The 24,404-nt window shown below is 39.8% G+C and overlaps 1 protein-coding gene across 1 annotated transcript in view; it reads right to left on the bottom strand.

Annotated features, from left to right (window-relative positions):
• Window positions 1-7,891: 7,891 nt before the first annotated feature.
• The window catches only part of LOC134865453 (disks large-associated protein 1-like), a 138,582-nt gene continuing 122,069 nt past the window's right edge, over window positions 7,892-24,404 (bottom strand). The window contains exons 11-16 of the mRNA XM_063884976.1: window positions 21,941-21,986; window positions 16,983-17,264; window positions 13,700-13,832; window positions 12,523-12,614; window positions 11,077-11,229; window positions 7,892-8,116 (exon numbers count right to left, since the gene is read on the bottom strand). Coding sequence (XP_063741046.1) covers window positions 7,892-8,116; window positions 11,077-11,229; window positions 12,523-12,614; window positions 13,700-13,832; window positions 16,983-17,264; window positions 21,941-21,986 — 931 coding nt within the window. The remainder of the gene's footprint in view (window positions 8,117-11,076; window positions 11,230-12,522; window positions 12,615-13,699; window positions 13,833-16,982; window positions 17,265-21,940; window positions 21,987-24,404) is intronic.

Below are 24,404 nucleotides of genomic sequence, written 5' to 3' on the forward strand. Positions count from 1 at the left end.
TTTTCACTTGAATCAGATTATTTTTGTAGTTATTCTATGCTTAATATTTTGTTTATGAGTGTCCTAAAAACGTTGCTGGAATATCTTTTGCATCCCACAATACTGCTTATACAACAATAGTGAAATGCACTATTTTTTTGTAGCATTATTAGTAATATAGCCTTTTCTTTTACACAGTGCGGTTTGACATTGTTACAAAAATAAGACTTATTGGAATATTTGGTTCAATTCTTTGGCTTTATGTTGTTTTCTGTTTCCTCCTTGACACCTACAGTAAAATGTTACAACTATAGGAACTAATTTAATCAACAAAAACCGTAAGCTTATTGTGTACAGTACGTTGGAAATGCATAGAGATCAGTCCTGGAGGAAGAGTTGATAGTTAATTTTATTATGGGTTCATCAATAGTTATGGACATATAATAATAATCTCTTTACAATACAACATAAAATCAGAAGAGCATGACAGACCACTTCAACAGAATCTAATAGTTTAAAAAGAAATAAATAAGAGCATAAATAGACCAAATACATGTTTCCAACTTAGATATAGATTCATAAGCACTAATATTGTGTCTGCATGCGTCATGGAACACCCTCAATCGTTTCTGTACAAACACGTGAGATCTGTGGAGAGCTGATGTACAGATGACTCTATGAGGCTACTACAGACCGTACTGAGGAAAGGCCCGACATAAAAAACAAGGGACTCAGGAAGCACTTAATAGAGACCTCACACACACACACACACACACACACACACACACACACACACACACACACACACACACACACACACACACACACACACACACACACACACACACACACACACACACTTTGAGTAACAGACCACAATGTCTGGGAGACCCTGATTTTATAAACTGCATTTCCCATCTCTTCCTGAGGAATATAAACCAGCTCAAGTTCACACTTGGTTCTTACTCAGATTTCAGCCAAAGTTTACAACTGTGGAAGTTCAGAGCCGCCAATTTAAATGTATACATATAAATGTCATTGAAATGTTGCTTTCTATTCGCTGAGCATCATGTACGACTTATATTTATCTTATTATAAAAATGCTGATCATTTACATATTTGAAAGTTTATTATAAGTGAACATTTTTTTTTTTAAATGCATCATTTTTTATACGTTACAAGCTGGCTTCATTCTATGATAAAAAGTCCAATTTAATGACACTATGCAGGAAACAGCAATTGTTTATGGAGATATTAGCTCATGGAATTTCAAACACATGTTAAGAGTTAACATAAATTAAAAAAACATATTGATAACATAATGATTTTCACTCTAGGGTCTATCTACAGTGTAAGCAAATGGACTTTCCTGTCACATCTCACTATGTTGTTGTTTAACATTGAATATTTGATTTCATTTTCTTTATAGTTGTACACTGGGAATACTTTTTTTGGCAGCAATGATGTATTTTCAAACATGACGGGAAAACAATTTGTATTAAGATTTTGTTTGAGTATTGGCAGCCCTGATCTTCCGTAGCATTAACATTAACTATTTCACATTTGATGGTTTTGACACCAGCTCCAAAGATTGGACAATCTCTGTCATCACTTTGCATCTCGCTGCTTCTGTTCTAATGTGAGTCATCCTGTCTGAATAATTATCCAGGCCTTTATTTGAAAAGCTTCCGGAGCCTCATTTACACTAAAGATTACCCATGTGCTAATCGTCCCATTTCCCCTAGTTCACATTTGAGTGATGTTGTTCCTGCTCTACTGCTCCTCTCAGACACACAGACAGTAAGCTTGCTACTGGAACACTAAAGAAATGATTCAGTAAATGGTAAAAGAAAAACAAAAAAACTCATTCCGCATCAGTATGGCCCTTTCCTCTTGATAAGAAGGGTATTTCACATTGAATATGGCTCACTGTCATCATCATTTAAACACAGAGGTAATTAGATCCTGTACAAAATGACAACCCCTCCCCACACGCGCACACACACACACACACTCACAGCTAATCTTTACAAAAGAAGAAAATAAATACTGAATTACTTTCATCAACAACACATAATCACCATCCTCATAGTGAGTAGAACCCTGTGAACGTTAGCTTTCCAGAGTGATGCTCTGGAGAATGAATGGCAGTTATATAAGAGGCTGTCACAATAAATGTTGGCACAAGTAGCAGTAGTATAAATGGCATTATTACAGATAAAAAACATGAATTGAAGAAATCAGCTTTGCTCAAAAGACAATTTCTTTGTCACTGTTGAACCCAGGTGCTTCAGCTGTGGAATATGAAATATGGGTTTGGAATGTCTTCTTATGTCACTTCAGAACTCTGGTCAGAATGTGTAGCAGGTACAGGGGCGCAGCATGGTTTGGTGTTCTTTTCAAAGCTTTATAATTGACTTTCTTTGGACTAACAGGGGACTCTGGCCATTAATTATTGTGCTTGCATTAAATTGAGGGGCCAGGACACAGATTTAAAACTAGTGGTCAAAACTGAAGCATCAGAGGCTAAATATCCCAACTTTTAGTCATTAGTTTGCATCAAACTTCAAAATGCTGGCTAAAGTTTAAAGTATGGTCTCCTAAAAAAGTAGTTTAAAGCATCAGAGCTGCATTCTCAATCACATTTTAAGGGAAACACATTTAATCCTGGATTACATTCTTTTTGACACTTCACAAATGACTTTCAAATGAAAGTGTACCAGACCATGTGAAACCAAAAGTCAACTTATTTAAATGTAGGTACGTTTTTTTTATATTTCTTGAACCCAACCAAGTAATACTGTTGCTGTTTTTGTTACTTTTTTCAATCCTCTTAAACTTCAATAGTCGACCCAAAATGATTCAAAATCAGTCCACCGGGAGCCCGAATATGGACATTTTCTGGTTAAAACTGTCATGGTCGATCCAGAAAGTGTCAGTATTTGATTCAGCATCCTCAATAACCCCAAAACCACTCCAAAAGTGTCCCACTCTGCCAAGCCATTTTTGAACTATTGTCCACATGTTCTATTATGCTACTTGTGCAAATTGCCCAACATATGCCTGTTAGCATCCGGCAGTTTCTATGTGCTGGGGAGCCGTACTATACATTTCTAACATAAAACTTTGGGGTACTCAACATTTCCAGGTCCACTATACTGGCAACTAGACTAGTTTACAGTGATAACGATGTATTTTTCTGTTATTAGTCTTCAAGCTGAGATAACCTCAATGACATCACTGTGACATCATAAGGGTTATTTGACAAAGCCAGAGACACAGAGGACAACAACTGTTTCCACAGGCGGAGTGTGACTCACACAGATGAGTAAACACTGAGTGCCCCTTCACAGAGAGTGCACCATCGAGGACGACAAGCCTGGATACAAAAATAAAAATACATAAGCAGTATGCAGAATAAGATTTATTTCTGTGGATTTATTGTAAAAAAACTAATGCTCTGATATTAAGCTAGGTGAAGATACCCTACGCTAGCCATGGCAAGAATATTTGATTGCCATATTAAGGGATTAGTACTCATTTTAAGAATATACCAAATCAAATACACTGCCTGGCCAAAAAAAAGGTCACACGCTCTAATATTCGTTGGACCGCCTTTAGCTTTGATTACGGCACGTAATGTATTGATGATGGGAGATTCAGACCACTGCGCAAAGTCTTCTCCAGCACATCCCAAAGATTCTCAATCAGGTTCAGGTCTGGACTCTGTGGGGGCCAATCCATGTGTGAAAATGATGTCTCATGCTCCCTGAACAACTCTTTCACAATCTGAGCCCGATGGATCCTGGCATTGTCATCTTGGAACATGCCCGTGCCATCAGGGAAGAAAAAGTCCATTGATGGAATAACCTGGTCCTTCAGTATATTCAGGTAGTCAGCTGACCTCATTCTTTGAGCACGTTGCTGAACCTAGACCAGACCAACTGCAGCAACCCCACATCATAGCACTGCCCCCACAGGCTGGTGACCTTCTTTTTGGCCGGCAGTGTATAATTGACATGTTAAATTAGTCTGTGTCCTTGAGACAAAGCCAAATATATAAAGAGCGTATGCTAGGATGCTATGCTAGTGTAATGCTAATTTTTAACCGTTAAACTATATTTGTGATTTTGAAATGCGTTTTCATTATTTGATTTAGATTTCCCATGTTTGGTCTGCGTAAAATGTCTCTTTAAAAGTAAAGAAAAACAAAGCTAGAGATTAGTTTTGATACTATAAACAAACCAAAAATATCCCATGTTATGTTTTTTATCGTCCAGCCGTATTGTCATGTCTGTTCCTGTCAGTGTTGACAGTTCTAGTTAACATTGACAGCAAAGAAAAAGGTGCTCTGGTTAAGTAGAAAGAAATAGAAACCATCAGCACACATTGACAACTCAGCTGACAGGGTTTCTCACTGAGGGGCTGGTCACACTCAAATTAATAACAGCCATATTTACTAAATGTGTATCAACTGTAGGGAGTCATCATGAGCAGTAGATACAGTTGTTGTCACAAAATGTACTTTTTCACAGTTTCTACATCATGTTGGGGAATTCTGGTTCCCCTCTGTAAACCTCTGTAAACTCAGGAAGATTGAGACTATTTTCTTAGCTTAGCACATGCTAATGGCTGGCATTTCATTTGGCAAGAGAGTACTGTAAAAGGAGTTTGATTCAAGCAGGCTTTCTGTCTATGAATTACATTTCAAGCTCCATATTATGCTCATATCTGCCTCCTGAAGCTAAAACCAGTTTAGTAATGTATAGAATGTGATATAGTTGCAGCGAATGACAATGCCAGGCCAACATCCTAACACCTGGTATCTGGTTGTCTAAACGATGCAGTGTAGATTAAAAATGGTCTGATCTCTGAACAGCTCATTGGTGGACAAAAAGCTCTGAATAAAGACTATATTCAACCTTATTCAGGGTCCTTTGAATTTACTCCTGGAAGCTCTTGTTTTGCAACCACTGGATTACTACCAAGGCTTGATTGTGTGGGGACTTTTGTGTGCAGCATTGATATTCTTCTATCTTCAAACAGCCTGGAAGATCTGTTTTACTACCAGTCAGAGTCTTCCAACATGGCATGGCTTTCTAAACAACTATATTTAATGAGGAAATAAATGAGCTTCTTCAAATGAAAAAGATTTGTCATTTCCCAACGAGCTGCCACCAGATTAATTCTGCACTGCATGTTCTGTTCAGTCAGTTCTAACCTATTAATAACAGGGTTCTGTGTTACATAGTAAATCTTTGAGCTCCATTAAGATCTCCATTAAATATTGCTTATGTTTAAATCAACCCTGTCAAATACAAATCCTCTTAAAATCCAAGGAGAACTGATGTGAATTCTAAACCAAATAAGGAGAGTGTTGTGACCCATGCACATGTGGTGATTATCCAAACACCCAAACCCTTTCATTTCTCAGCATTATTAGGCATGTTTTCTGTTTTCTCTTAATTCACTTTATGGCTTTCTATGTTACACGAGCAGGGGTAAAAGAAAATTGTGTTTATTTACAACTTAGTTTTTTGTCGTTTTGGTCATAAATAGCTGAAATGCTAAATAACAGAGGATGCAATCACAGCCAACCGACAGTTTTTAAACAAATCCTTGAATAAATGTTTTGCTTAAAATCTGCCTGATGGCTCGTATACGCAGTGCAGTCCCTGTGACACAACCTGTGAGTATAAAATCATCACAACCAAACTGAATCATGTCAAAAACTATGAAAATACATCTAAGTTTGGTAAAACAACAGAATTTTCCTTTAAGATATTGTCCACGTTTTTGTTTAGAGAGTTCACCATAGAGGAGGAAAATACAAGTTCATTATTACATGGAGTCCAATAAAGAACGGATGTCGCGTGGAGACGGAGAGGAAGATGAAAGATCAACAGTGATCATGGCGCCCTCTTCCCCAGAGAGATGGGTTTATATCACAGCAGCCTGCAGTGTTTGTACAGCCAGACCTGAACGATCACCTGTGAGTGCTGATGGGCCGAGTGTGTGTGAGTGTAAACCAGTGATTATTTCAAGTGTTTCCCTATGACACAACGTTATGATTGTGTGTTTATTACTGGCTGTGTGTGTAAGATTGTCCATCACCACTGCACATATCACATGTTTATGTCACTTTACAAGACCCACAGACTAAACCTTCAACATGTACCAACAGATAACCATGTCCTGATCATGTGACCAGACCTGTAATGTCTGCAGCATCACATACAACATGCAAAAGTGTTGCCGTCTCACTGTGACACACACTCTTTATCTTGTTGAGTTAAACGCTGGCGACACATGAAGAGGGCAGCTTGCCTCAAGCCCCTTATCAAAATTAAGTTTCAGGTTATTATTTTAGGTTGAAGGCTATGTATAGAGAGGTGCAGTGATGATGTGTATCTGTAGGCCGACCCGAAAGTAAGCACAATGGCTCCCTCGACAAAAAGCTAAGGGGTTTTTCTATTGGATTTTAAAATATTGCAGAAAATAAGCTCGAAGGCAACAGATGTTTATGATACTCAAACATTTTGTTCAGCAGGATAATCTTTACGTACAGTTTTAACACCACTTTATGATTCTTGAAGTGTAAATGCAATCTCCAGAAATATTAGTCTAACGTTATTCTATAAACAAACTACATTACTCTGTCACCACCGCTAAGCTAAAGTCTCTAAGCAGCCGCTGTTTTTATAACACATGGAGGCTTCAGCCGTTCAGCGGGGTATTTACTGACTGATTTTATGTGTTAGAACAAAAAGTTAACATTTTTGAAACTCGTGGTAACCACAGACCTTATTTGCGGCTTAAACCAAAAACCTGTTAAAACACAGACTATAAAATACTGACTTATTTCTGGGTTTAGGACTCATTCCTGCACTATTCTATAACGGCCAGTTATAGTATATTTATATTTCGTTATTGTATAATATATGATGTTTTTATATTCCTTTTATATTTACTTTTCATAGCAGAGCAAAGATAATACGGAGAATAACTGTGAGAGCTGTAGTTGGGCCTTGTGAAAATGAAAGTGAAAGTTAAAGAAAGTGTTAAAGCTTCACAGATATGCCGCTTGTGTAAACGTCTGTATTACAGGTCTGGACAGCTCTTACAGATCATGGCCTACTCACTGAGGGTCTGGTGGGTCTTGGAAAGTAAACTGCAAATCTGTAAGGGTGTAATGCAAAGCCACCGTCTGTATGTGGGGAGAGGAAGGTATTTTGATTTGAAATATTTTTGAATTCAATCTTCAAAAACGACTGCTCAGTTAGGGGTATGACTGGAAATCAAAAATATTTTGTATTGCAAGATTTTCTTGAGGGTGTGTTTATAATAAAAGGATGATATTGAATAGGTTTTATGAGTCTTATCATGGAAAATGAAAAAGCTCTTAACATAAAACAGGCCCGTCTCATACTGCCTTACTGCATGTTTGAAGTGGATGGTGCATGCATTGGAAGAGGTCCAGATTAATTAAATGAGTTTTGAAATTGCTTTTTAAAATGAAAAAGCAATTGAGAAGAATTGTAAAAGCTCCTCGGCTCATTAGTATGTAGACTTTCTTTTTATTAGTCAGTCTCAGGTTGATTCTGCAGTGCACAATTAAACTGGTTCAAACTGGTGACACAGTACTTAAGAAAATACTGAGTTTCATTTGAGACAAAAGCTGATGAAGTTATGATGTTTTTGATACCATATGGATAAAATATTGTTAAAAGACAATTCCACCCACTGTAGTGATTTGTGTATGATGCTTATGGGTTTATGAGTAATGACTCATAGACATTTGTATTTGGTTACACCCTTATACATTGGCGTGGACAACCATACATGTCTGTGTTGTGTTGTGTATGTTGAGTGTGTACTGCATGTAACCCTGTGTGAGTCCCTGCTAGTGTCCTCATAGCCTGGTCTGAGCCTCGGGGATGTAAATCTCGATGCTGTCAGCGCTCTCCGTGGCCGAGTTCTGCCGTACGGACGCGGCTCTCTTGGCGGCCATCAGGCGCTTCCTGGCCTCCTGCCGCTGTTTCTCTGAGCTCTCCAGGGAGCGGTCTCTGGCCAGAGGGGGGTGGTGGTGGGGGCCCTTGGGAGGCTTTTTTGGCACTGGAGGTGGGAGCCGCCTCTCCTAGTGGGAGAGGACGGTAAGGGGGAGGGGAGAACATTTCAGGAAAAAGACAGACGTGTTTGTGTGTGTATGTCCCTGTGATGCTGTCTTTAATGGCTCCTGGTTTCATGTGCCTTTTCCCTTGTTTGTGTTGGTAATACTGTGAGTTAGGTTGAGGGGAATTAGACTTCCTATACAAATATTTTATTTTATTTGAGAATTCTTTCTTTCTCCACATTTTTCACATATTGCATCACACATGGTTTTAATAAAAGTGCAGCTCCTTTACTTGCTCTTATTTTGGAATCTTAACTTACTTCCTACACGTATTTCAAACATTTGTTCCATTTTCTCTATTAAATAAATGTGTCTTTGCTGTACAATAATCCCTCTGCGTTGGGCTAACATCGTACCTACTGTACATTACTTTTAAACGTGTGTTAGTGTGTGACCTTATGGTTTACGGTTTTATATCATGCAATGCAGGTATTTTAGAAATATATTAGGTAAATATAATGAATTGCTAGAAAGAGCATCCTATGGCAAGGTCTGTTCCTAAACTTATTTTATTTTTGAAATAACTGTACATACGGTAAACATGGCACCAGTTTAACTTCTATGCAGACGATATAATGTTCTATCTCTCTGATGGCATAAAGAAAATTGGATATATTTGGTTTTATTTTAATAGTTGGGTGTCTCATTTATATCCGATTACAACAACATCTTACTCAACTAATTAATAACTGAGATGTGAAAGTGCTTCAACAAAGTCTGACAACTACAATCAACTACAAAAGAATAATGGAAAAGATGTGAAGCAGGAAGTCGGTCTGTGAACCGTAAGGTTTGTTTAGGTTGCCAATCTGATTGTCTGCTCGCCCATGATTCTCTTAGTCTGACTTATTTTGAACAATAATTGCCATATCTCAGCAATTGACTTGTTGTCCTAAATGATACAAAGGGTCAAAACTATAAATATAAGATCCAAGTAATAATAAACCACATATTTAACCATGTGAGCGCAGTTTACTTACAAGACCTTAAAAAACAGTTGTTAAAAATATTTTTGATTAAAATGACAAGTCCGAGGAAGTTATTGTTAGTCTTTAAACATTACTCAGTATTTTCCAACAATGAAACCAATAATTGCAGAGATGTTGGTGCTGTTTGCTAATGGCTAAGCTTTTAGGCCTCTTCTTAAATCACACATGTTTTTAAAGTCATCTCCAGCTGAAAGACTGAATATGATATTCTGATTATAGCATCCCAACCATTTTGAAATAAAACTGTACACTGAGGTTATCCTTTGTCTACTAGATACTGAGGGCGCTGAATTTGCTAAGTCCAGTAGGACGCACATTATGCAAAGACAAAGGTGACCATGAAAATAATTGCTTGAACAAGTTGCAATTACTAGTGTATTTATTTTTGTTTTATGCACCTCCTAATGAGCTGTTCCTTTGCTATTTTAGGGTTTGTGTTTATGCACTTTTTATTCATCATACCTAGGACTTTCAACTCTCTCCTGTCCATGTGTCCTTACACTTGCAGCTAAAACACACACAACAGAAAGCCACAGATGGGGAGGCGGCGGCAGGCGGCAGAGTAGAGGAAGGGCAGAAAGAAGCATGGACAGATGGATGGAAAGACAGACAATTATGGAGCTACGGAGGCCCAGAGGTGTCAAGGCCCCGTGGTGGTGTTGGCATTGCAGTTATGCAGATTTGATGCAAGCGCCTTCACTGTCAACACAAAAAAGCACAAGAAAAGAAAAAGAGACAACAATGAGAGCAAATGAGGAAGCCGGCAGAGTCAGTATTCAATGAAGCAAAGCCACAACAGATACTGCAGGCCAGGCACCAGATATCTGAAAGAGATCCACACACACACTTAAACATGAGCAGGAGGAAGAGTATCTGTAGCACCACAGAGAACAAGTCAGACAACCATGCAATAACATGAGAGAAAGCTGAGGGACACTGTAATGGTTAAAAGGAGATTTTCTTTGCTTAAAGTCAGGTATGGATAGATTGATAATTTGGTAAAAACCTAATGTAAGTGTTTTGGTTCTGGTTCTTGTGGAATAGAAATCCACCACCACACTTAAAGCGTTGCATCAGGAACATTTCCAGATCATGTATTATTCAGAATGGCTGCTAAGGCCACTTTAACACTGGGCATTATTACCTGCTTTTCACCCAACACAAAAGCTTCCATCCAGGAACCAGACATGTGACTGCCCTCTAATTACTATTTAATAAAAAAACGAATAAAGACTCCACCATAATACACTATAACAGCCCTACAGATTCATGCAACACTGTGTGAGACGGTGTAATACTAAATTAGTCCCAATTTGTGTCAATGTCAGACTGTGCAAAACATTTGTGGCCATCACTGATCAACAATGGAAAGAAAATAAATGTAGTTAAGCTGTCAGATCGCATCGTCGCAGTTCTTACAAACTACAACAAAAAGCATGCTTTGGCCACAAGGCCCACAATGCATTTCTTGTTACTATACATACTACTGTGTTATCAACATGAGTAAGTATGTGTTGGGATGACCACAATGTAGCATCAGGTAGAGTTCTGTTTGGTTGGTGTGCAGATGATGGCTGGAGCAGCAGTTGGCTGTCTTTGGCCTCAAACGCTCTAAATCAGAAGCAGGTGAATGACATACGACTGATAAACAATTAGTGCTACTCTCAGTCAATCTGAAACTGACTGCCTGAAATATGAAGGCAACACTCGGCTCATCAGAGTCATTTCTTTCTTTCATTTTACATCCATGTCAGGATCGGATGATTTCTGTTCAGCGTGACGAATGATTACTTTGCTAACACATGTTGCATTTGAAGCAACTGAGACATTCATATGTACATACACAAATGCAAATAAATACTACAATATTAAACCTTCTGTTTAAATGGTGCTGTTATCACTGATAAACCAGCAGACTGAAGCTTGTGCGTGTACCTTTCTGTCGGGGGGGTCCAGGGGTCTCCAGTTGTTGGCTCTGAGCTGGTGCAGCTCATCAAACTTGAGACTGATGTTCTCGATGGACAGCTGCAGCATGTCCCAGAATCCAGCCAGGTCCGAGGCCACGGGTCGGGGGTGGGCGTTCGGGTTCTGGGACAGTTGGAACAGTGGAGAGGACGAGAACAATAAGTTTCAGATATTACAGACAGGGACGATAAAAAATACTAAATACAGTTTTATATTTTAGGACTTAAAGCTTGTTTGTAGAGAAGCTCAAAATGTGATGGGAAAAATAATAATAATTGTGGGTTTTAGAGCAAATGACAATTTCAATTTGTCATTTGATTTCTTGAGTTAGAACACAGGTTTGCCCAATAAGACCACCGTGGTTGACATTTCTCATGGAATAAACAATCACCACCCAATATGCACCTAAACATGCTGGTCTAACACCCATTGCATCCTGTCATTTACTTTTTCCAGTTAATTTTATAAGTAAATCAATAACATTTTTGCAATATTCACAGTAGCAGAACTAATTATATTGATGGACTGACTCAGTGATTATAGTATTCCAGCACAAACCCCTCCTCCCAGCTCCCACCCACATAACTTGTCAACTGTCTGCAGGAACTCAAATCATGGATGACCACAAACCTACTCAAACTAAACAGCAATAAGACAGAGCTCATGGTGGTGGCCCCTGCAACAATGCTCAGGAAAGTTGTTGACCTGGCCCTGATTGTGGATGGCTGCTCTATTTCCCCATCTCTTGAGGTGCGCAACCTGGGCGTCATCCTGGACTCCACTCTCTCCTTCCGGTCGCACATCAACAACATTACAAAGTCTGACCTGCTGGCCACTCCCCGCACCAGATTGCGAACTTTTGGGGACAGGGCCTTCTCTGCCAATGCTCCCACACTCTGGAACAGTCTACCACTCCACGTCCGCTCTGCCCAATCCCTGCCCATGTTCAATAAGCACCTCAAAACATTTCTCTTCACTAAGTCCTTTGATCCATAACCCCTAACCCCCAAACTTTTGTTAAATGTTAGACGTAATATAGGCCACAGAAAAAATTCAAGCGATCAATAAATATCTGTCAGTACGTTCACAAAATCTATTCAGTTTAGTTGCTGAGATATTTGAGTCTGGAATGACTGACCAACACTTCCAGATGGAAATATTTAACAAGATTTAGTTTCAGAATGTCACAAACATAAGGTCAGGGTTAGAGTTAGAGGGTTAGGAAATAAAAAGAAGTTGGAAGAGGAACCAGGAAATAAATAATTTGGTAAAGGAAATCCAAAATAATTAAAGGAATAAATAATGAGTGTGTAAATCAAATTTTAGCTCAGTCAAAGGTCTCTTACACACAAAGTAAAACATGTAGAGTTGAGTTATTAAATGTTTGTCTGCATGTTCTCTGCGTTTCAGTCTCACCAGGTTCTCCTCACACAGCTCCCTGAACTGCTGGAACTTCTGAGACATCAGCAGCTGAGCGCTGCCCATGGCACTCCTCATCTTCCCCAGGACTGTGAGGACAGAGACGCAGTTCAGAGACACTCACACACACATGGAAGCCATCTGCTCCTCAGAGAATGGTAATTACACGTATAATGCATCTCAGCTCTTCCATGTTCCGCTGTCCAGAGCAGTCACAGAAAGTCTGGAACGTTGACTTTAATTAAATATATTATGTCAACAGATTTCACGTAATTGCATTGTTAGTATTCAAAGAAGAAAAATGAATTAATGTAAAGTAAAGTGTCTTTGAGCACCTGGAGAAGCGCTTTATTAATACCATGTTTGCTATTATCATTATTATACATTTATTAGGTTAGTTGAAAGAAGTAATATTAAGTTGAACATTATATTTTGTATTTAAAATAAGTATTATTTCTTTCAGCTAACCTTATACAGTTATGTGAAACATTTCAGGTTTTTCTGTGTTTTTGTAAAATCATGCAATTAATCTTGAAACCTGAACGCATGAAAAAGAAATTGAATGCTTATTAATCACATCAGGTTTGACCCAAAGTTGCTCCTGTAATTCTAGCTCTGATTTTTACAATGAATGAGCATGGCAGAGAAAAGGCAAAGAAATCAGCTACAGGCAGTGGTGGAATGTAACTACGTACATTTACTCAAGTGTACTCAGTAAAACACGGAGGTACCTGTACTTTACATGAGAATACTCACATTATGCTACTTCATATTTTGACTAACCTACATTTATTTTACATATTTAGTTACTAGCTACTTCACAGATTTATGCTATCAATACAAATCATAAATCAAATAATTAATTATCATATATTATTAAAGGTTAGCCACCCATCATTATATAAAGTAATTCAAATAAAGCACACTTTTACCAAGTGCAACATATGATGCTTAAATGGGCATAATGAGTACTTTTACTATATAACGTTTATTTTGATTCTAGTACTTTGTTTCTTTTCTTTAATTATAATTTTGAATACAGGACTTTTACTTGTTACTAAGTATTTTTACACTGTAATATTGATACTTTAACTTAAAGAACTAATCTGAGTACTTCTTCCACCTCAGGCTGCACGTATGGAAGCCTCTATATGACGAACACACAGAGACGTACCGTCTTCTGGCAGGTCATTGTCCCGCTGGTCCATCTCCATCTGTCGACACCACCCGTCCATGCGGTCGGTCTCTGCCTGCAGCAGCTTCAGGAACCAGTGTCCGTCTCTGTGGCACACCGACCGCTGCACCACCTGCCAATCAAACATCCACCTTCACAACATGTGGACACACCTGCAGGACACCTCTATATTCACTGTGAGGTACCAAAGGCATACAGCAGCTACAGTAATCAGAAGAGTGTGTTCTGAGAGTTAATTTATTATGTTGCATATTGCATGTGCACTATTGATGTGAAAGATCAAAATGTGTGTGATGGCTGATAACTAAGAGACCAACAAAATGACTTAACATCAAACTTAATCTATAAGTAGTAAAATATAGCATTTTTGTCCTATTTTTATATTCACATCAGGGTTATTTGATTTACATGTTAAGCATATGTTGTTCTTAAATGTAGCCATGTTTTTTAAATTGAAGCAACTGTTTGTATATTGAGCTTTAGCTTTTTATAAAATGGTGATTTTTAACATTATTTATATAGAGGCTTTAAATAAGGGCAATGGTTTTTTTTGCCTCTTCCTGCACTGTTTGGCAATTTGGATCTGTAAACAAATAAAAAAATAAAGGAGAGAAGCAATCTACAGGATCGTATCCATCGTATTCATTCGCTGTTGTTGCCGAGCTAGCTGGCAGCCTGTTGCAGCAGCTCCCTGTGCTTTATTGATTTTAGTCTTCTTTACTACTTTTACTCTCTTATTTGAGCTGTTTCTTTATATAATATCCTGCTTTATATAGTGTTATCTTCACAAGTGTTTATTTGTCTGATTCTTTATATTTTTACTCAACTGCTTGTATATATTTTCTCTAATTCCGGTTTATTTTTATTTCTATTTTGAGCAGTTTATATTTTAGAATTGTTTTCCCTACTTTTTAATTTACAATGATGTGCAATGCCTGGTTTTGTTTTATGCTGCTGCAAGTTTGGGATTCATAAAGTACATCTTATCTTATCCTATGAGCTTTGCTGACCCGTTTTTGTTTATCTACTGTGTCAGGTCTCCATTTTCTTCTTTAAGCTTGTAAACTTGCTGGAGTTTAATAATCAATAATCCGTCGCAGCCCACACCCAGCTTTCTTCTCTGTTGATACTAATGACTTTTGCAAGGTATTACAGGTGCAGTTTACAATAAAGTGAAATATATCAGTACAGACCTAATGTTTCCAGTGAGTAAAGGTACTTTCTGCAGTTTTATACCACTAGCTTTTAGATTTTGTGATTTCTTAGCAACACGTTAGTAGTTTGAATCCACGAGATCATTTAGTGTCCGACAGCACGTTTCTGTAAAGTGAAATCCCCTGTTGCAGTTGGCAGTGTAAAACAAAAACTTTAATATAGCATTTTATAAAAATGCAATAAAGTGTTGAGTTTACATTTCTAAAACAATTGAGTAACCTAAAGTATAACTGTATTAAAAATGAAAAACACTGATATTGTGTAATATCATGCCGATGAATGAGGTGACTTTACATGCACATCATTTTGGAACAAAACCTAAGCATTCTGAAATGATGTTATAATGTTGGTGTAGTATTTAGGAGATGTTGTGATTCTCTGTTTTCTAAGTACTGTATGTGTTGGTATTAAAAAGTTATTTGCATAAATACAACATTGAAGAGGCTATTGAAAGGGAATCTATGATTAGTATTTGTACTAGCACAGCTGTTGGAAACCAAAGTGTTTTTCTTTGAAAGACAGATTTTTACATTTCCCCTCTGAATGATCATCCAAATGGACTTTATAATAAATACACACTGCCCGGCCAAAAAAAGGTCACCACCTGGATCTAACTAAGCAAATAGGTAAGAGCCTCTCATTGGATAATTACTGCATGGGTGATTATGTTTCAACTGGCAACAAGTTATTGAACCCTAACTGATGAGTGAGTAGCTTCTCATTTGTTAAACAGTCATGTGGAAAGACATATCCTGTGGTCGTGGAAAAGATGTTCATCTGTTTCAGAAGGGTCAAATTATTGGCATGCATCAAGCAGAGGAAACATCTAAGGAGATTGCTGAAACTACTAACATCGGTTTAAGAACTGTCCAACGCATTATTAAAAACTGGAAGGACAGTGGGGAAACATCATCTTTCAGGAAGGAATGTGGTCGGAAAAAAAATCTTGAATGATCGTGATTGGCGATCACTTTAACGTTTGGTGAAATACAATGGTAGAAAAACAACAGTAGAACACGGCTATGTTTAATAGTGAAAGTAAGAGCATTTCCACACGCACAATGTGAAGGGAACTCAAGGGATTGGGACTAAACAGCTGTGTAGCCGTAAGAAAAGCACTTGTCAGTGAGGCTAATCGGAAAAAAAGGCTTCAATCTGCTAGGGAATGTAAAGACGGGACTCTGGAGCAATGGAAGAACGTCATGTGGTCTGATGAGTCCAGGTGTACCCTGTTCCAGAGTGATGGGCGCATCAGCGTAAGAAGAGAGGCGTCTGAAGTGATGCATCCATCATGCCTAGTGCCTACTGTACAAGCCTGTGGGGGCAGTGCTATGATCTGGGGTTGCTGCAGTTGGTCTGGTCTAGGTTCAGCAACGTGCCCAAAGAATGAGGTCAGCTGACTACCTGAATATACTGAAGGACCAGGTTATTCCATCAATGGACTTTTTCTTCCCTGATGGCACGGGCATGTTCCAAGATGACAATGCCAGGATCCATCGGGCTCAAACTGTGAAAGAGTGGTTCAGGGAGCATGAGACATCATTTTCACACATGGATTGGCCCCCACAGAGTCCAGATCTGAACCCGATTGAGAATCTTTGGGATGTGCTGGAGAAGACTTTGCGCAGTGGTCTGAATCTCCCGTCATCAATACAAGATAAAAAGAAATAATGCAAGACAGAAATAAATGTTGTGACATTGCAGAAGCTTGTGGAAACGATGCCACAGCGAATGCGTGCTGTAATCAAAGCTAAAGGCGGTCCAACGAATATTAGAGTGTGTGACCTTTCTTTTGGCCGGGCAGTGAATCTGCCAAATTACAGTGAATGAAGACACTATACATGGCAAATTACAGTTCTATGAATTTCTTCCACTTTTATTATAACCCTTGTCATTAGTGCAGCTCTGTCCACAGATCAACATTATGAAAGCATGAAGACGTTATTGTTCGGAGTGAATGAGTGAGTCAGAGCACAGAGTGAGGAATGAATGCTTGGTTCCTTGGACGTCCCTGGCCTTGTTCATGACTGAGCACGCTCCCACATACCTCCAGAATAGCAGAGCTGTTGAAGTTGACATCCAGTGAGTCATCGGTCACACTGTCTATCCAGGGGTCCGGAGGGGGGAGGATGGACGGGTCGAAGCCCACGTCATCGTAGTCGTCGGAGGCACAGGCGTGGTAGTGGTTCCCTGAGCCCTGGATGCTGACGGTGGAGGTGGCAGCATCACGGGAGTATTGTCGAGAGAGGGCACCAGAGGATAGGACCTCCATCTCGGTGTCTGGGGAGTCCAGGGGGGTGTCTAACAAGTCCGGCAGGTCCAAATCTGCCTGGATGGTATAAAAAATATATCTCAAAAACTGACTCAATGAGCACATGGCTGTAAGGCTTTTTGATCACAAGGTGTCCACATCCATTTTGGCCGGGAACAACTTCCTATAATGAAAACCCTCTGACTGTAACTGCTCTTATAGGTGGCAGAGGTGGAAGACGTACTCAGATCTAGTACTTGAGTAAAGTAGAAGTACCAGAGTGTAGGAATACTCTGTCACAGTAAAAGTCCTGCATTCAAAATGTTCCTCCAGTGAAAGTAGAAAGTACTCTCATCTAAATGTACTTAAAGTAGTGACAGTAAAAGTAGTCATTGTTTGATCGGTCCATTTCAGAATAATATCTCTGATATGTTTTATAATGATTGATCATTAAAGTGTTCTCAGAGCTGGTAAAGGTGTGAATCATCTGAATGACTTTTTTTACAGGTGAATTTAAATATTTTCATTTCAATCAATTCAAGTGTTGATCATTAATCTACATCCTCAATATACATCATACATCATACAAAATATATATATATATATATATATATATATATATATATATAAATATATATATATATATATATATATATATTTGCGTCTGAATTTTAGTGGACTACAAGTATAAAGTAGCATAAAATTGAAATACTCATGTAAAATACAAGTACCTCAAAATTGTACTTAAGCACAGTACTTAAGTCAAACTACTTAAACTTAAACCAGTGATAGGTGGTGCATTATTGTACTGAAGTGAGATCTATCAATACAACCTTGATGTAACTCAGGGCTCCGGTCAAGGAACCCTTAACATCTGCTAGGAGATACTCGTCTGTAAGAGCATGAATTTACCATAGCGTTTTCTTTTATGTGCACGTTAAAGGAATCAAATATCGTTATTGTCTGTGTCTGATTTAGAGACATCGCTTCATGCTTTTGGTTAAACTAGACTTAATTACAGTGTTCCTCTTTTGGTGTCAACATCATTTTTGATGGGGTTTATTATTTCTACATCTATTTTTCAAGGTTTCAAGGTTTCAAGGTTTCAAGGTTTTATTGGTCATATGCACAGCAGATACAGCGTATATGTTGGCAATGAAAATCTTATGTCGCGTGCTCCTCCAACAACTCAACATGCATGGTGCAAAAGATAAATAAAGTAGTGCAAAAAGAGAGAAGAATATTTACAATAACAACAATAAAGATTTGAGGATGTGAAATATATACATATGTGGAATACATTGAAAGTATTTAAATACTTTACACTGTTGAATGAGGAGGTATGGACAGATGCATATATTATGTATAGCAGATGTATATGGCAGATATGTACAATATATAGATATGTGTACTATAAACAGATATGTATGGCAGATGTGTATAATATATATGTATGTGTGTACTATAAACAGATGTGAGTAGACATTCACACAGCTCAGGAGTTCAGCAGTCTTATAGCCTGTGGTATAAAACTGTCTCTGAGTCTGGTGGTCTTGGTCCGGATGCTGCGGTACCGTCTGCCAGACGGCAGCAGACAGAACAGATTGTTGCTGGGGTGATGGGGGTCCTTTAATATCCTACCGGCCTTCTTCCTACACCGCTGGGTGTAGAGGTCCTCCATGGATGGCAGCTCCGTCCTGGTGATGTGCTGAGCAGTTTTCACCACCCTCTGTAGAGTCTTACGGTTGAGGGCGGTGCAACTGCCATACCAGGCGGTGATGCAGCCAGTCAGGATACTCTCGATGGTGCACCTGTAGAAGTTGCAGAGTATCCTGGAGTCCATGTTGAACTTCCGCAGCCTGCGGAGGAAGAAGAGCCGCTGTCGAGCCGTCTTGGATATGACCCTGGTGTGATGTGTCCATGTCAGGTCCTCACTGATGTTTACCCCGAGGAACCTGAAGCTGCTGACTCTCTCCACAGGAGTCCCGTCGATGGTGATGGGTGTGTGTGCCTCTCTCTGCCTCTTCCTGTAGTCCACAATCAGCTCCTTTGTTTTGCTGACGTTGAGATGGAGGTTGTTGTCCTGGCACCAAGATGTCAGGGCTCTGACCTCCTCTCTGTACGCCGTCTCGTCGCCGTCTGTGATCAGGCCGATGACGGTCGTGTCGTCAGCAAACTTGATGATGGTGTTGGAGCTGTGTGTGGCCACGCAGTCGTGCGTGAACAGGGAGTAGAGGAGAGGGCTGAGCACACAACCCTGAGGGGCTCCGGTGTTGAGGGTCAAGGTGGAGGATGTGATGTTCCCCATCCGCACTGCCTGGGATCTGCCCGTCAGGAAGCTCATGATCCAGTCACAGAGGGCGCTGTTGAGCCCAAGGTCCCTGAGCTTAATGATGAGCTTGGAGGGCACAATGGTGTTGAATGCTGAACTGTAGTCAATGAACAGCATTCTCACATAAGTGTTCCTCTGGTCCAGGTGGGAGAGGGCAGTGTGGAGGGTGAGGGAGATGGCATCATCCGTGGACCTGTTTGCTCTGTAGGCAAACTGCAGGGGGTCCAGTGAGTCAGGGAGGGAGGAGGTGATAAAAGTTTTGACTAACCGCTCAAAGCACTTCATGATGATGGAGGTGAGTGCAACTGGGCGGTAGTCATTGAGGCAGATGGGTTTTGTCTTTTTGGGGACAGGGACAATGATGGACTCTTTAAAACATGTGGGGACTACAGACTGGAGCAGTGACCTATTGAAAATGTCTGTGAACACATCTGCCAGCTGAACTGCACACACCTTGAGAGCACGGCCAGGGATGCCATCAGGTCCTGGAGCCCTGTGTGTGTTGATCCTTTTCAGAGATCTACACACATCTGCACTGGTTAAAACCAGTGAGCAGGGATCCTGGGCCTTCTGTGCCTCCACAGCCGGGGGCTTCTCAAAGCGTGCATAAAATGTGTTCAGTTCATCTGGGAGAGATGCAGACACTTCCTCAGCACCACTCGTTGTCCTTTTGTAGTCTGTTATTGTTTTTAGTCCAGACCACATATTTCTGGCGTTGGAGCCCTTGTAGTTCGACTCCACCTTGTCCCTGTATTGTCTTTTCGCACTGCTAATAGCTCTCCGGAGTGCATACCTGGAATTCCTGTACTCATCCAAATCACCGCCGCTGTGCGCGATGGCCCGTGCTTTAAGTTTAGCTCGGACCTCGCCGTTTATCCAGGGCTTCTCATTTGGGAATGTCCGTACAGTAATCCGCGGCACGACGTCATCGATGCATTTGCCGATGTAGCAAATGACCGCGTCAGTGTGTGTGTTTATATCGTCCTCCTCAAACACACACCACTCCGTGATGCCAAAGCAGTGGCGGAGAGCAGAGTCAGACTGCTCGGACCAACGCTGCACTGTCCTTGTCACAGGTCGGTCCCTCTTCAGTCTCTGCCGGTAAACGGGGAGCAGAAGAAGAGATATGTGGTCTGACTTGCCGAAGGGGGGGGCGGGGGAGGGCTTTATATCCATGCCGGAAAGGAGTGTAAACATGGTCCAGTGTATTTCCACCGCGCGTGGGGCAGCTGACGTGCTGATAGTATTTCGGCAGGACTTTCTTCATGTTGGCTCTGTTAAAATCCCCGGCCACAATAAATGCGGCCTCTGGCCGAGAAGTCTCAGTCCTGTCGATAATCCCATACAGCTCCTCCAGCGCTGTGTTGTTGTCAGCGTGCGGCGGAACATACACTGCTGTTAGAACAACAGATGTGAACTCCCTCGGCAGATAAAAAGGCCGGCATCCGATCATGATGTGCTCTAGGCTGGGAGAACAGTCCGAAGAAATGATCTCCACATCTGAGCACCAGTTGTTGTTAATCATGAAGCAGACACCTCCTCCCTTGCTCTTCCCTGAGTTTATTGTCCGGTCCTGGCGATGAATGGAGAATCCGTGTGGAGCAATGGCGGCGTCCGGTATCGTGGGGTCGAGCCAAGTCTCCGTGAAAACCAAAACATTACAGGTCTTAATGTCCCGTTGAAATGCCACCCTGCTACGGAGTTCGTCCAGCTTATTATCCAGGGATTGGACATTTGCCAGAAGTAAACTCGGTAGAGGAGGCCTGTTTTCACGTTTCCTCAGCCTGACCAGGACCCCGGCCCGGGAACCTCGTGGTCTCTTCCTCCTGCGCTCCACAGGTAGAGCTCCAGCAGGTAAACACGGAGACTCTCCATTGTTTGCAGGTCGTCGTGGATTATTGCTGTCCACCAGCGACCTGATGTGTAAAAGTTGTTCTCTATCATATTGGATGATAGGGCTCGCTTGGGCGGTTTGCATGTTGCAAAAAAAGTTAAAAACAACCAACAAAGTAAAACAATAAAAACACTAAGATGTGGAGTTGTTGAGGAGCTCGAGACACGGCAGCCATCCTCGGCGCCATCTTTTATGGATTTTAGACACGGTCTTACTGTCATTGCTGGAAAGCTTTACATTAAGATGTTCCATTCGCCATGTTTAGTTGATATTTGAATGCTGTTTTTAAGGGATTTTAGTAGAATTACAACGTGGGAAATGTGTGGTTGCTACTAGTTCTGCAGTGCTGGAAAAAGTATTCAGATCTTGTACTTAAGTAAATGTTGAAGAGTGTAGGAATACTATGTAAAAAGTATTTTAATCAGAATATGGATACCTCATTAACTAATAAAAAGTGGACAAAGAGGGAATACTCTTCATGTTTAAAGCCGAGTAATTCAATATGAAAGAGCAGTGGTGGAGGCTTACCTGTACAGCCGTAGTCACACTGTTGGAGCGCTGGAACCGACGATACCTGACCACCAGAGGGAGACAAAACAAAATGCTCAACAACAAGACTTTTTCTATGTCTGTTCCCAGGAAACACATTCTCAATTTAAGGTTTATTTATCACATACTCTCATTAGTGGTTTGGATGAAAAGGGCAAATGGGTTCTATGTCCCAATTCACAGCCCTTCAAATAATGGGTAAATCAGACCTTGGAGAGGAGGCAAGTGTGTGATGGTGCCTTTAGGTACAGCCTAAAATAACTACAGGAAACCACCAGTCTGTGCAGGCCCCACCTGCAGAGTAGCCATTGGGGGTTGGGTTTATTGTAGCTGGTTCTGCTGACACATGCTGCTGTAGATTGGATTGATGGACAAGGAACTTTCTGGAGATAATGAAAACAGGGAGGGCGCGGGAGATGGAGCGGTAATAATAAGATGTAGTCCTACTCAGCTCTACACCTTGAAATCTTCCAGGAGGAGCAGAATAAATTCCTGGGAAGAGGGATGTCTAGGCCAGGCTTGCGGAGTAACAGATTACATGTAACTCAATTAAGTAATCAGGATACAAAAATAAGGTAACTGTATTCACTTCCAGTTACATAAACACAGATGTAATCAGATTACTGGTATTCGTTAAAAATGTGAATTATTAGCAGGATTACATTGTTACAAAACATTTTTAAATTAAGGTATATATATTACAATATATAAAGATATATGTATATATATATATATATATATATATACACATATTGTACTGCACATCCCCAAATTCTGCACATTGAAGTGAACATCATTTCATTCTTATTTTAATTTAATTTCTACGGGTACATCCATATTTCAATTGAAATATTGCTACATTTTTTATGTTATTATAGCTATCTTATAATAGTTTTTTTATCATCATTTTTATGTGTGTTTATGTATCACCATAACACCGAGTCAAATTCCTCATATGTGTTAACCTACTTGACAATAAAGCTGTTTCTGATTCTGATTATAGGTAGATGTACGGCCAGAATTTTCTTTTTGTTTTTATTTTCAAGGTTTCAAGGTTTCTCCTTTCCTCCTTTTTTTTACATTTCGTTTTTTTAATGCCGTATGGACGCCTGATTTATTAATACAAAAACTGTGTTTACTTTTAATAAAAGTTTTAAACTAAAACAACGTTGGTAAACTATAGTCGTCTTAAGGCCTTGTCTTAATTTGAATGACACATTATTCTGCTGTCTTACAAAACAACTTCTTATTGATATTTCTTTACTTTGTATAGATTTGTTTGGTTTTGTATAGAGGTAATTCAAAAATAATGGAGCGTAATCAGGTTATATTACTTTTATATTGTGTTACTGATGACATATTTTTCCTTTTAACTTTGTGACGAAATACATTTTATAGTAACCCCCCAAACCCTGGTCTGGAATTCTTTTCTGGATTACCTCGCTACCAACACTAAATATACTGTGAATTACTGAGGTCATATCAACGATAAATAAGAAGAAACATAGATTAGATAATTGGGCCAAATGAGTATTCAAATAGGCGTTGCCAATGGATACACTATACCCAGGAAATAAGGTTGAGTTCCTAACCTCCATTGTCCTTGTCAAATATCTTTGTGACTTTTTTAAACTAAAGTTACAGGATTATTTCTACAGTGAGCATTTAGAGCTGTATTACTCACACTCTGAAACATTATTTTGATGCTGACTCACATAATGCATCAGGAGAGGTTTGACCGATACAAAGCTCAAGTGGTCAGTTTGACCAACAGTCCCTCATGCTCACACGTCCAAGAGTAAGGTTATGTAAAAGTTACTATCCACTCTTTTTCACATTATGAATCAGCCAGAAGTCACTGTGACCTCGTCTGTCACCTTCATCTTGACTTTAATACTTGAATTTGTTGGTGAGTACGTGTCTTTTGTATTACATTCCATTAAAGTGACATTAAAGCTTTTTAGATACATGAAGCATGTATTTGTTCAGCTTATTGGGTCCACATTGCTAAAAAAGTCCAATACAACAGCAGTGCAATGAATCCTCCTTTAATGAAGCCACAATGAGCTGAACTGTTGCAGGCAGGTGTTGATTCAACTCTACAGCCAAACTGGAGGCTGAAGCCTGAGGTGTTATAGTGAGGGGACTCCCAAACTTTGGACCAACTGTTGGGCCTACTGCATCAGTTCCAGTTAGGTTTACCCAACAAACCTCACAAAATGAGCTTTGCAAAGCGAAAATTGAGAACAGGGTGATGACATAAGACGGCTATCAGAGTTATGACTTTAAAGGCTCCTCCAAGTTGGATAAATTGACATAGGATGATGGATACCTTCTAGGTAAATTTAGCAGGGAGACTTCAGGGCAGACAATGTATTTACCTCAATACGCGTGTTTTAAATACATTGGTTCAGTCGCAGCTTGATTACTATTTTGTAATTGC

The sequence above is a fragment of the Eleginops maclovinus genome, chromosome 6, assembly GCF_036324505.1.
Source record: "Eleginops maclovinus isolate JMC-PN-2008 ecotype Puerto Natales chromosome 6, JC_Emac_rtc_rv5, whole genome shotgun sequence".
NCBI lineage: Eukaryota > Metazoa > Chordata > Actinopteri > Perciformes > Eleginopidae > Eleginops > Eleginops maclovinus.